The sequence below is a fragment of the Myxine glutinosa genome, unplaced genomic scaffold (genome assembly GCF_964187855.1).
Source record: "Myxine glutinosa unplaced genomic scaffold, kmMyxGlut1.1 SCAFFOLD_2934, whole genome shotgun sequence".
NCBI classification, from domain to species: Eukaryota; Metazoa; Chordata; class Myxini; order Myxiniformes; family Myxinidae; genus Myxine; species Myxine glutinosa.
The window spans coordinates 7,501-21,825 of record NW_027619028.1 but is presented as its reverse complement, the minus strand read 5'-3'; the positions used below and the strand labels follow the sequence as shown (position 1 = coordinate 21,825).

Genomic DNA, 14,325 nt, shown 5'->3' with positions numbered 1-14,325 from the left:
ACAGCGATAACCACTCTGTCGCAGGAATCCCTTTCCTGGGAAACCCGAAAGTTCGCTAGTGACTGTTGTTCGCCAACGTTCACTCCAGAACGCAAATAGCTCGGCTTCTTCTTGTGACGGCTTTTCGGGTGACACCGTCACAATTTCGGTCTTCGAGGCCGGCCGATAGGCACAGTGTGACCGGAAGGGACGAGGTTCTCCTGACCACGTGGCCCTTGACTTGGTTTGTCCGCACAATGTGGGCGCTTTCAGGATGAACTTTAGCCGGGGAGCATTTGGGCGCCCCGGTCTGATACTGCCGCCCACGCGCAGAACAACTTGTGAGTGCACGTGGGTCCCGGCGGTCCCACTGGCCTAGCGCTACCATGTTTAGACAGCGACCTCCGTCCCCGGGCACCACGTCTGACTCTCTTATTCAGGGAGCATGGCGACGTGGGCACGGTAGGACACCCGCGGAGCCCCGGCGGACCGGGGACGCGCGACCCTACGCATTAGCGTGCTATGGCGGAATCAACGGCTTCGGCCACGGCCGAGCCGATACTCGGCCCGGTCGCCCGGAAATGAACTGGTTCGACGCCCGCGCTAGAGAGGTCGCGGGCGACTGAGATGTATTAACAAATTAGTTAATTAATTTGAGACGTCCGATTTCTAGTGTTTGGAAATTTGGAAGAGCTTGACCCTAGCCTTTCCCTTGCGAGGGCAAGGAGGAACTTAACACTTGACACTTAAGCTTAGTTTGAAGTACACCCTGCCAGCGCTCCCGGTGGGACGGCAGGGCAACCAGAAGGGACGAGGTTCTCCTGACCACATGGCCCTCGATCTGGGAAGCGAGAGGCGTTCCATTAGTGGACGCGCCCCTCACGCCCGACTTTTGGGCGGCCCCGGCAGGCCGTTTGTTTTGACGTTCCGTGACAGGCCCCGCACCCCCACCTCCGGGCCGACCGGGCGACCGGAATGAATCCCGGTGTCCCGATCCGAACCTTCAGAGCGGGCCGGCTGGGGAGTGCCAAGCACCCCGTACCTGCACTTTCCGTCCCTGCAGTCCCAAATACCGGAACCACCCGAATACCACTTTATTTTGACAAAATGAGGTGCGGCCTACAGCCTTAGAAAACCAGCCCTATATAAGTCAATACCTCCAACGATACAGGCGCACATTCGGGTGACACCGTCACAATTTCGGTCTTCGAGGCCGGCCGATAGGCACAGTGTGACCGGAAGGGACGAGGTTCTCCTGACCACGTGGCCCTTGACTTGGTTTGTCCGCACAATGTGGGCGCTTTCAGGATGAACTTTAGCCGGGGAGCGTTTGGGCGCCCCAGTCTGATACTGCCGCCCACGCGCAGAACAACTTGTGAGTGCACGTGGGTCCCGGCGGTCCCACTGGCCTAGCGCTACCATGTTTAGACAGCGAACTCCGTCCCCGGGCACCACGTCTGACTCTCTTATTCAGGGAGCATGGCGACGTGGGCACGGTAGGACACCCGCGGAGCCCCGGCGGACCGGGGACGCGCGAGCCTACATGTTAGCTCACTCACTCCGCCTTCTTTTTCTCCCCTTCCTCTTCGTCGTCCGGTTCCTGATCTGGTTTCCTGTTTCTTTTTAACACTAACTTTTTCACCTTTTGAAAACAGTTCATACACAATAAACCTTTTGAAAACAATAATAGTACATGGAATCAAAAATGTTTACAGTGGATGAAAACCACCACAACGGAAGTGACGAATCCGTAACAATATATAAGAACATTCACCCACTTCCTCTCCTGCCTCCCCCCCCCTGCTCCCCCGAAGACCCAAAAGACCCCGAAGACCCTGAAGACCCAAAAGACTCCAAAGACTTAAAAGACCCGAAGATCTGGAAGACCTAAAATACTCCAAAGACTTAAAAGACCCAACGACCTGGAAGACCCAAAATACCCCAAACACTTAAAAGACCCGAAGACCTGGAAGACCCAAAAGACCTAAAATACCCCAAAGACTGAAAATACCAAAAAGACCCAAAAGACCCGAACACTGAAAAATTGAAAGGACTCTGAAGACCCCAAAAAAATCCCAACACCGAAAAGACCCTGAATACCAAAAAGACCGAAAAGACCCCAAAGGCCCCAAAGACTGAAAAAAAACGAAAAGACCCAAAAACCTAAAAGACCCCAAAGACTGAAAATAGCTAAAAGACTCCGAAGACCCAAAATACCCCAAAGACTGAAAATACCCAAAAGACCCCAAACACCCGAACACTGAAAAGACCCCAAAGACCCAAAATATTGAAAGGACCCTGAAGACCCAAAATATCCTGAAGACCATAAAAAAAACCCAAAGACCCCCAAAAAACCCCAACACCAAAAAGACCCCAAAGACCCAAAAGACCCCAAAAATCCCCAACACTGAAAAGACCCCAAAGACCCAAAAAACCTAAAATATTGAAAAGACCCTGAAGACCCAAAATATCCTGAAGACCCCAAAAAACCCCAAACACCGAAAATACCCTGAATACCCAAAAGACCCTGAACACCGAAAAGACCCCGGAAACCCAATGGATCCCAAAGACCCAAAATACCCCAAATACCCTTGAGGACCCTGAAGACCAAAACACTCAAAAGACCAAAAAGACCCTGAAGACCAAAAAGACCTAAAAGACCCCAAAGACTTAAAAGACCCAAAGACCTGGAAGACCTAAAATACCCCAAAGACATAAAAGACCCGAAGACCTGGAAGACCCAAAATACCCCAAAGACTTAAAAGACCCAAAGACCTGGATGACCCAAAAGACCTAAAATACCCCAAAGACTGAAAATACCAAAAAGACCCAAAAGACCCCAAAGACTGAAAATACCTAAAATACCCCGAAGACCCAAAAGACACGAACACCGAAAAGACCCCAAAGACCCAAAATATTGAAAGGACCCTGAAGACCAAAAATATCCTGAAGACCCTAAAAATACCTAAAGACCCCCAAAACCCCCAACACCAAAAACACCCTGAAGACCAAAAAGACCGAAAAGACCCTGAAGACCCCAAAGACTGAAAAAATCCAAAAGACCCCAAAGACCTAAAAGACCCAAAAGACTGAAAATACCTAAAAGACCCCCAAAGACTGAAAATACACAAAATACCTCGAACACCTGAACACCGAAATGACCCCAAAGACCCAAAGTATTGAAAGGACCATGAAGACCCAAAATATCCTGAAGACCCTAAAAAAACTCCAACACCGAAAAGACCCAAAAGACCCCAACAACCCCCAACACTTGGTGTCCTTGTGTTTTATACTTCTCCCATCCCCCCCCCCCCCTTCCCACACCTCCTCCCCCCAAGCCCTCTCCCTCCCACACATCTCCCTGCTCTTAAATGTTGTGTGCTCTCAAGTGTTTGTGTGCTTCCCATTCTCTTGTCTTCCGCTCCCTCTTTTTATATATTTTGTTTGTCTGGTTGATTTGTTTGTGAAGTAAATGTCAGCTCTTTCACGAGCCTTGATTCAGTATACAAAAAAAACAAAAACAAAACAAAACTGGAAAAGACCCCGAAGATCTAAAATATTGAAAAGGCCCCGAAGACCCAAAATATCCTGAAGACCCCAAAAAACCCCAAACACCAAAAATACCCCAAATACCCAAAAGACCCTGAACACCGAAAAAAAAACCCAGAGACCCAATGGACCCCAAATACCCCAAATACCCCAAATATCCTTAAAGACCATGAAGACCAAAACACCCAAAAGACCAAAAAGACCCCGAAGACTGAAAAGACACCAAAGACCAAAAATACCCTGAAGACCAAAAAGACCCAAAAGACACCAAAAACCCAAAAGACCCTTAAAGGGGAACCCAAATGTAACAAAAAATTATTCTGAAAACCATTGACAATCAGTCTAATTTGAAGAAGATTATTTTATTTGTGAATCACAAAGTGCTGAAAAAAGCCCTAGAGTGTCGATTTTCGAGTTTGCCAGTGACATCACATTGTGAACTCACTGTGATCCTGCTGGCGACAGTACATAGAGACAGTGCATTCTGAGCTGCTCGGATTCCGATAATGATTGGGGATGTTGGAGGGGGCGGGGTGTGTGGGTTGGTCGTGCGTATTGTTAGCGAGGGTGATGGTTGTTGGGGGATGGTGTGGGGTGGTCGTGAGTATTGTTCGTTACGGTGATGGTTGACAGGGGATTGTGAGAGGATGGTGGAGGGGAGGAAAGAACGAGGGTGTTGTGGGGTTGTCGTGGGTATTGTTAGCTAGCGACGGTTGAAGGGGGATTTTGAGGAGATGGTGGAGGGGAGGGTGGGGTGGGGAGAGGGAGATGTGGGGTTGTCGTGGGTATTGTTAGCTAGGGTGACAGTTGAAGGGGGATTTTGAGAAGGTGGTGGAGGGGAGGATGGGGCAAAGGTGTGGGGTTGTCGTGGACATCGCTAGCTCGGGTGATAGTTGAAGGGGGATTTTGCGGAGATGGTGGAGAGGAGGGTGGGGGTTGGGGGGGGATGTGGGGTTGTCGTGGGTATTGCTCGCTCGGGTGATGGTTGAAGGGGAATTTTGAGGAGATGGTGGAGGGGAGGGAGGGGGGGGTGGAGATGTGGGGTTGTCGTGGGTATTACTAGCTCGGGTAACGGTTGAAGGGGGATTTTGAGAAGATGATGGAGGGTCGGGCCGGGGGTGGGGTTGGGTGGAGGTGTGGGGTTCATGGGTATTGTTAGCTCGGATGATGGTTGAAGAGGGATTTTGAGGAGATGGTGGAAGGGGAGGTGTGGGGTTGTCGTGGGTATTGCTAGCTCGGGTAACGGTGGAAGGGGGATTTTGAGGACATGGTGGAGGGTCGGGTCGGGAGGGGGCGGGTGGGAGGTGTGGGGTTCATGGGTATTGTTAGCTCGGATGATGGTTGAAGAGGGATTTTGAAATGGTGGAAGGGGGAGGGGTGGGGTTGTCGTGGGTATTGCTAGCTCGGGTGATGGTGGAAGGGGGATTTTGAGGGCATGGTGGAGGGTCGGGTCAGGAGGGGGCGGGGCGGGAGGTGTGGGGTTCATGGGTATTGTTAGCTCGGATGATGGTTGAAGAGGGATTTTGAGGAGATGGTGGAAGGGGGAGGTGTGGGGTTGTCGTGGGTATTGCTAGCTCGGGTAACGGTTGAAGGGGGATTTTGAGGAAATGGTGGAGGGGAGGGTGGGGGGGGGGGGAGGTGTGGGGTTGTCATGGGTATTGTTAGCTCGGATGATGGTTGAAGAGGGATTTTGTGGAGATGGTGGAAGGGGGAGGTGTGGGGTTGACGTGGGTATTGTTAGCTCGGGTGACGGTGGAAGAGGGATTTTGAGGAGATGGTGGAAGGGGGAGGAGGGGGGAAGAGGTGAGTGTGGTTTGGTCGTGGGTGTTGTTAGCTCTCGGGTGACGGTTGATGTTTGTTTTCTCTGGAAAATTGAGATGCCTCAAAAACCAAGGCCACCTAAGTTGAACAGAGATCCAGCAATATTACCAAAGGAAATAATCAAGAAATCCAAGTCAAATCAGTTGTATCAGCAGAAAATATCCTCCAATTAAGAGATGGCAGAAAATGTGTTGTACGCTTGGAACAAGAACGCCCATAGGGTCCACAGGGTCGCCCGTAGGGCAGGTACTCTGCTAGTATTAATAAATATTGTTATGAATTTGGTAATGCAACATCTAGAGCTAGGTAGATCTGAATAGGTAGGTATTCGGCTGTCGTGACAGGGACTCTACATGTAATAAGTTATTGATGTTCAGGCGGTTGTCGGGGTAAGATGTATGAGTGTGGATCTACCTGGAGATTCGAGTGTTAAATAGTGAGGGATTAAAGGTAACGCCCCTGTGAGTCTCACCTAGTAATCAAACCTTTGTCCTTTATGGCACTGCAAACCACATAAACATTAGTTAGGTCCTTAGCGCAACATTAAATAATCCCCTTTCCCTGACAAGGACTTCGTATTAAATTGACAGGAAACCAGGTCAAAAACACCACCACAATTGGCCGCCACCGTGTACACCTCCAAAGGCCTAAAAACCTGGCCGGCACGTGTTATGCCAGGACCGCAGGGTCGCGTAACGGGGGAGATGTCAGGAGCCGCGGGAGGCTTTGATTGGCTGAGGAGTGCGCAATGTGACGTCATCGGCCACCAATATAGGCGACGGTCGGACGCCATTTCAGAGTTGAGTTGAGTTCGTGGCAGGCACTGCAGACGCAGGCAGGCACCAGAGAGTTGAGCGGTGGTGGAGAGTTGGAGAGGACACGCCATTCCAGTCGCAGTTCGAGTGCAGTTCGGGTTGTAGGGAGTCGCAGGAGACACACGAGAGCACACCCAGTTGGCACTGAGCAGTTCGTTGGCACTTGGCTGCCAGCACTCCCGCGTCGTCGAGTCGAGTGGAGTTGAAAGGAGTCCTTCCTGTCCCTGGTCAAGTGGAGCCGCTGGCCTGCGTCGGACGCGTGGTGCTTGGAGCGAGGGGCCTCGTGGTGTGCGATCGGGCCGGAAGGAGCGGTGCTGGACACCAACAATACAAGACGACAAAGACAGATAAGCCCGATCTCCGCGTATATTTTGAACGACGGGACGTGTTATTTTCGTGATTAATCTCCCTCGTTTGTGTTTGCTGTCAGTCGTGTGGGGACGTCCCGATTTAGGTTTATTAGAATTATTAGATTTACCGGCGGGCTTTTTCACTGGCTTTACTTTTCCTAATAAACCCTTATATTACTTTTTGTACATAATATCTGAACGCAGTTTTCCTGGGTGTTTGATTTTAATAGATAAGGTTGCGGAGCCTTCGCTGCGCCCCGCCATTCCGCGCGTTGGTGTTGAACTTGAGTCCGCCATTGAGTGTTCGCCTCGGGAGTTAAAGTCTCGCAAATCGGTCATCCGTAACTGTGGTGTTAATCACGGTTACGCGACAAGTGGTGTCAGAAGTGGGATTTGAACCCGTCGGACAAATTTTTTGTCCGCGGCGAGACATCGACACGGTCGGACAAATTTTTTTGTCCGCGGGGAGACATCGACACGGTCGGGCGTACATTGCGCCCGACGTTCGAACGCAAAATTTTTATAGTCGAGGCGGAGAAATTTAATAATCAATCGGACAAACGGAGCGCGATATCGCGTCTTCGTCAAATTTAAATTGTTTCAGGAATTATTAAAATAAATACGCGCGCGGGGAAGGACCTTCCGAAAAGCGGATGTCGGAGGTCGACGAGATGGAAGTACGCAGCGAGGCCTCCGTCAGCGTTGGGAGTGAGCCGGAAATAGGGGAAATAGATGCAGAGGTGAGCCTTGGAACCTCCCTCGTCCCGAGCACCAACTTATCCCCCTCCCCCACCGGGGAGTCGGGAGCAGTAGGAACGGCCCCGACAACCGACCAGATGTTGGGTCAATTGCTTCGAAAAATTGACGGGCTGGAAAATAAAATGAGTAAGGAATGTAGGGAAGGAATGAAGGGAATGAGTGAGCGATTGGAGGAACAAATGGGACAAATGAAAAGTGGGATGGAAAATAAAATGGAGTCCCAGGGGAAGGAATGGAGGGAAGGAATGAAGGGAATGAGTAAGGATATGGGAGAAATGAAAAGTGGGTTGGAAAATAAAATGGAATCGCAGGGGAAGGAATGGAGGAATGAAATAAAGGAAAGGAATGAACAATTGGAAGAAAAAATTGGGGAAATGGCACAGCAGCTGGGGGAACGAATTGATGGCATAGAAGGGAGAGTGCAAAACCAAATTACGGACAGACTGGGGAAATTTGAGGGTAAAGTAGAAACTCAAATGGGGGAGATGGAAAAAGCCATAGGGGTGGAAATTGAATTGAAACGGGAAGAATTAATGTCAAAAATAGAGGAGGGCGTGACGCAGGCTGTCCAAATGGGGGAAAAGTTGGAGGGTCAGATTGGTGCCACAAATGCTCGAATTGATAAAGCAAATGGGGACCTGGAAGGCTATCGGGGCCGGGTGGATGCCAGAATGCTACAGCAGAGTGAGGAATGGGGATTGCTCAACCGACAAGGGGGCAAATTGGCCGAGGAGGTGAGGGGGTTGGAAACCCGCATAAAAGAGCAGGAGCAAGGGTTAATTGAGAAAGGCCTGTGGGGGCCACTAATGGATAATGAAAGGGTGAGTGATTTTATGCAGGAGCGACTGGAGATCTGGGACAATACCATCAAGAAGGAGGTTGGTCGGGTTCAAGAGAGCCTGAAGGAAGAGGTGAGTAGGTCGGTTAAACATCTTCAGGACCAGATTAAAGTGACCCAGGAGACCCTCACCACGAGCCACAATTGGACACCAGAGGCTCCGAAACGGAATACCCAGTTGGGGGGGTGTTTTGGCCCCGGACTGGATTTGGACAGAGAGGAATCGGGGAATAGAGTCTCTGGAAAAACAATCCCCCTCGTACATTTTGACGGATCAGGGAGCCTCGAGGCTTTCCTGACACAATTTGAGTGCGTGTCTCAGCTCAATGGTTGGGGAGAGCGGGAGCGAATGGGGAATCTGGTGGCGACACTGCGTGGGTCAGCCGCCGACGTGTTGAACGTAGTCCCAGAGGGAATATTGACCAGCAAGGCTATTTGTGAGGCCTTGAATAACAGGTACGGGACAGGCGCAAGGTGCGACCTGGTCAGGGCACAGCTGCTGCATCGCAGGCAAAAGCCTAATGAGACGTTGCAGGAGCTGGCCCAGGATATATACCAGTCTGTGAGGATAGCATACAGGGACCTACCAGCACAGGCGTGGGACAAGCTGGCGATAGAAAAATTTATGGCGGCTCTCCCTGATCCTGAGGTCCGGACGTTGGTGGAGTTACAGGACCCACCCACGGTGCACCGGGCAGCGGAATGCGCGGCGAGACTGACCTTTTTGAGAAGGTCGAACCGCGCATCGGAGAGGGCACCTGTGACGGTACGGCAGACCGAGGTGCGGGATCGGGAAAAGCCAGAGGATGACATCGGGCGAATGTTAAGGGGAATCAGCCGCCAGCTGACAAATTTGATGGGGGGACAAATTGCAGGGAGCGAGTCACGACAGGGTGGTCCAGGTTGGCCATCAGGACGGCCTGATTTTTATCGGGCTGGGCCGGGAGAAAGGGGGGCTCCACCTGGCTACCAGAGGGGTCCGTTCTTGGGGACTTGTTTAGATGTGGGAGAAGAGGGCACAGTCAGAGGAATTGTCGGCAACCATATGGGCCCCCACCTCCTGACAGGCTTCGCAGTCCAGAAAGGAGGGGGCCCCCAGTAGGTCCACAGATGCCAGACAGAGGACCACCACCTCCGCCTGGGCCAATAGAGGTAGAGTGTGCGGGAAACTAGAACGAGCCGAGCATATGGGCCATGCTCGGCTGGCATGTGTATGGCAAAGCATCCTTCTTTGGTGAGGTTAGTGAAATGTGACAAATGGTTGGCATGGGTAATCTGTGGGTTAGATGGAAATTTAAGGGTGGATTTTGAAATGCCATGGTGGACACTGTACAGTGACGCCATTATTGATCCAGGTGTGTAGACCAAAGTGTTGGAGGCTGTGATGAAATTAATAGGGTAGCAAGACACAGCTTTCAACTGGTTGCGGGGGCAACTGTGCTGATATTTGGGACGCGGGATGATGGGGATGTAGTTGTGTAGCCTGAGGGTCAACGTGGTGCTGTGCGTGTCCGAGGTGTGTGGACCATGTCTTCTGGGTGGGTCTCCTGGTGGAGCCTGGCTGTTGACTGGACCTTGGTGTGGTCAAGTGTGGGTGAGCACTGGGGGGCTGCAGTTCTGTAGTCGGACTGGGGGATGATGGGGAGGTGCAGGGGACGTGGCTGTAGGGATGCCACGCACTGCGACCGTGCCCCCCAGGGCCGAGGTTGTGTGTGCGGTAGTGTGTGTTGTGGCAGCAAGTGCTCACCACATTGGCCAGCTGGGGCTGCTGCAGCTGTGTTCCTCGCAGGGGGGCCGAAGGATGGATGGTGGGTCGCACCCTTATGGACACTCATGGGCCATGTTGGCGTTTTGACTGCTCACCTTGTCCCGGTGACCCTTGCACGGTAGAGGTGCAGAGCTGTCGTGGCCATAGGTAGTTGTGTAGTGATGATCACCGTTGGATGCGGATCCACATACCTGCCAGTGTAGTGGGGACAAAAGAGAAATTTGGAAGGATTTGGTAGGCCCAATGTGAAATTTGGGGAATTGTATGGGTGGATTGCACTTTGAACCTGACCAACCTGCAACTACCTGCACTTGAGGTGAGTGTTTTGAGGAGTACTGTCCCAGGCTTCAGGATTTGCTTTGGGAAATTGGGGACATGTAATTTGGAGTTGGGAGGTGAGAGCGAGTGATGACATGGCCGGTGAGGGGATGGAATGGGAGCCACAGTGTCTTGTGGGTGGCGTATGTTTTTGTGTTGTGGTTAGGTGTTTTGATGTGGTCGTGAGAGTGGAACCTGGAGAGTGAGTGATGATTATTGGAGATAATGAGGGGCGATAATTGTGCTTTTTGGAAATGTGCTAATGGAAATGTGTAAGGATTCAATGATTCGAACTGTGAATGGGATTTCACATTGGCAGGCCATGGCAAGCCTTGTAACACCTTTTACACCATCTATGAATTGTGCTGAGTTGTGTGGAGAATTGAATGGCAGCGGGGGAGGAAGTGTGTTTTGGGGTCTTGTGGGTGGGGAAGGTGTGTGTGTCCGCAGGTACAGAGCAAGCTCTGAGGAGCGATGCCTGCGGGCCCCCCTCTGCGGCAATTACCCCTGGCAGCCGGTGGTAACTGGAAATTGGAGCTCGTCGGTGGAGGGTCTGGTTGGGCGCCGCGGGGTGAGGAAGTCCCCCGGTGACCCGTGTTGCTGCGCGAAAGCAGGAGGCAAAGGAGCCTGGTGTGTGTGGAGACCCTCACCGGCGAGGTAACGGCGGAAAGGGGCTGTTGGGCTGTCATGGGGCCAAGAGGTAAAGGGGGGGGGGCAATGAACTTGTAAGTCGGTTGACTTGTTTTTGGGACTGCGGGCACCACAGCCTGATGCGCCCCCACCATCTTTTTGTGCGGTACCCCCCCGCTGCCTAGTTGAGGAATGCACACACACGTGAATGACATCAATGCCATGGTCCTGCAGGGGGGTGTATTGAAGAAGAACCTTATTGATTTTTGAAGTGCCTTGATGACCTATGGAATGAGAATGAGTGGTTAAGGGGTCTGTGTTGCATGAATGTGGGCGAAATCCACCGAGCCGTGTCACTCACCTGTAACATCTGGACAGGGCCCGTGGAAATTTAGGGGGGATGCATTGGGGATGGCCCCGCAGGTAAGGTTGAGTCTTGTGGCATCCACCGGGGGACGCGGTCTGTAGACCGGGGTATGTACAAAGGTTAGAGTTTTGAGTTTTGGAAAGATGGTTAAGTTTTGTGGTTAAGTTAGTGTTGTGTGTTGTTGTTTCCTCCCTCCACAGGAACAACGAAGAAGATGTACATACTTGCATGATGGTTAAGGGGTTCAGCATGTTAAGGAAGTGTAGGTAGGTAGTCCGACTCACTTCCCACAGCCCTTCCTGATTTATTTCATAGGTTAATTAAGTGTGTGACAGTAAGTGTTAAGGCTGGAATGGTAGCCCTGCGGTGAACCTTGCAGGAGCTACGGTTCCAGGGGGGGGGGGCTGTGTTATGAATTTGGTAATGCAACATCTAGAGCTAGGTAGATCTGAATAGGTAGGTATTCGGCTGTCGTGACAGGGACTCTACATGTAATAAGTTATTGATGTTCAGGCGGTTGTCGGGGTAAGATGTATGAGTGTGGATCTACCTGGAGATTCGAGTGTTAAATAGTGAGGGATTAAAGGTAACGCCCCTGTGAGTCTCACCTAGTAATCAAACCTTTGTCCTTTATGGCACTGCAAACCACATAAACATTAGTTAGGTCCTTAGCGCAACATTAAATAATCCCCTTTCCCTGACAAGGACTTCGTATTAAATTGACAGGAAACCAGGTCAAAAACACCACCACAATTGGCCGCCACCGTGTACACCTCCAAAGGCCTAAAAACCTGGCCGGCACGTGTTATGCCAGGACCGCAGGGTCGCGTAACGGGGGAGATGTCAGGAGCCGCGGGAGGCTTTGATTGGCTGAGGAGTGCGCAATGTGACGTCATCGGCCACCAATATAGGCGACGGTCGGACGCCATTTCAGAGTTGAGTTGAGTTCGTGGCAGGCACTGCAGACGCAGGCAGGCACCAGAGAGTTGAGCGGTGGTGGAGAGTTGGAGAGGACACGCCATTCCAGTCGCAGTTCGAGTGCAGTTCGGGTTGTAGGGAGTCGCAGGAGACACACGAGAGCACACCCAGTTGGCACTGAGCAGTTCGTTGGCACTTGGCTGCCAGCACTCCCGCGTCGTCGAGTCGAGTGGAGTTGAAAGGAGTCCTTCCTGTCCCTGGTCAAGTGGAGCCGCTGGCCTGCGTCGGACGCGTGGTGCTTGGAGCGAGGGGCCTCGTGGTGTGCGATCGGGCCGGAAGGAGCGGTGCTGGACACCAACAATACAAGACGACAAAGACAGATAAGCCCGATCTCCGCGTATATTTTGAACGACGGGACGTGTTATTTTCGTGATTAATCTCCCTCGTTTGTGTTTGCTGTCAGTCGTGTGGGGACGTCCCGATTTAGGTTTATTAGAATTATTAGATTTACCGGCGGGCTTTTTCACTGGCTTTACTTTTCCTAATAAACCCTTATATTACTTTTTGTACATAATATCTGAACGCAGTTTTCCTGGGTGTTTGATTTTAATAGATAAGGTTGCGGAGCCTTCGCTGCGCCCCGCCATTCCGCGCGTTGGTGTTGAACTTGAGTCCGCCATTGAGTGTTCGCCTCGGGAGTTAAAGTCTCGCAAATCGGTCATCCGTAACTGTGGTGTTAATCACGGTTACGCGACAATATGTAACATATTAAACACAACGTCTCGTTAATGAGTAATGCTTCATTAATGAGTACCTGCTTGTGCTACCTTTGTGAATATCTTCTGCATTGTTTTGCACAACAGCTGGTTTCATCTGGATTATTAAATAAAATTGCAAGTGGAAGATGTCTTTGTTTCGTTCTTCTATTGATATTATATTTAATGAACTGTAATAATATTCATAACACAAAAATCAGGGGTGTAGGGCGTTGGGTCAGATATCGGCTCGTTTGGGGGGAGAAGCACAAAAACGTTTATGAACCACCAAAATACTGAAAATTAGGTTTGAAAAAACAAGATGGTTTAAACCACACACAAGATGATTTGAACAGTAGCAATGGCAGGTTAAAATGCCCGGCGAGCCGAACCAAGACAGTGTAAATGCACACAGAGCACATGCACAAAAGGCTTCATTAAACATATATACGGAGAGGGGCCTGAGATTTGGCGGACCCGAGTGGAGGGGGGCCCTGAGATTTGGCGGACCCGAGTGGAAGGGGAGCCTGAGATTTGGCGGACCCAAGTGGAAGGGGGGCCGGAGATTTGGTGGATCCGAGTGGAAGGGGGGGGGGGGGGGCAGAGATTTGGTGGATCTGAATGGAGAGGCCTGAGAGTTGCCGGACCCGAGTGGGGGGGAGGAGGGCTGAGAAAGATGAGGACCAGTGGCTGTGACGCACGCATGCACGATTATGGTTTATACACGTTTGGCTTTGGTTTGCTTTCGATTTGGCTTTGGCATGTTTTGTTTTGTTTTGCGTGACATCCTACACTGTGTATTGTATGCACACATATTATTTTTATGCGTTATATACACATAAACATATTGTGTACATGTTGTATGGTACATGCGTGACATGTTGTACAGTGGTATGTTTTGTACACGAGTCTGGTGCATGGCAAAATATTGCACACATAAACACACACACACACACACACACACACACACACACACACACACACACACACACACACACACACACACACACACACACACACACACACACACACACACCATTTTAAAGTGTTACGTAGCGAACACACAAATGTTTCTTTATCACCATTCATACAAACTAGGCCGATCAGTCTTTAAGCTGCATGTTTAATCGTCAAAAATAACACAAATAACAGTTTAAATGTTTTGTGGTTGTCAATTGGCAACATCCTTATTCTTAGGTAAAGTTCACTTTTCAATAGTGATAGTTTTCTTGAAAGGGGAAGGAGAAGGAGAAGGTGGTTGGTTTGGATGCAAGGTGTTCAGATTCGGGGAATCGTCCTCCACCCCATTTGAAAGAATGACCAAAAGACAGGCCCAATAAATATTCCCACAAGTCGACAATTGCTGGATCTACGTTTCTTAATTAACGGCCCTCCCAAAGTTCAGCGCACCTGTCCTGGAATCACCTGGCCTCAAAGAGGGGAAGACCCACGTCTCGG

General features: G+C 50.8%; 1 protein-coding gene across 6 annotated transcripts in view; it reads right to left on the bottom strand.

Moving 5' to 3' along the window:
• Window positions 1–14,325, bottom strand: part of LOC137417603 (beta-1,4-galactosyltransferase 1) — a gene marked incomplete at its 3' end in the record, with an annotated part of 39,394 nt that overhangs the window by 24,772 nt on the left and 297 nt on the right. For 3 of the 6 annotated variants that reach the window (XM_078769531.1, XM_078769535.1, XM_078769533.1), the window contains 1 exon segment: window positions 14,278–14,325. This exon segment is cut by the window's right edge. In XM_078769531.1, coding sequence (XP_078625657.1) covers window positions 14,278–14,325 — 48 coding nt within the window. 6 annotated transcript variants of the gene reach the window in all.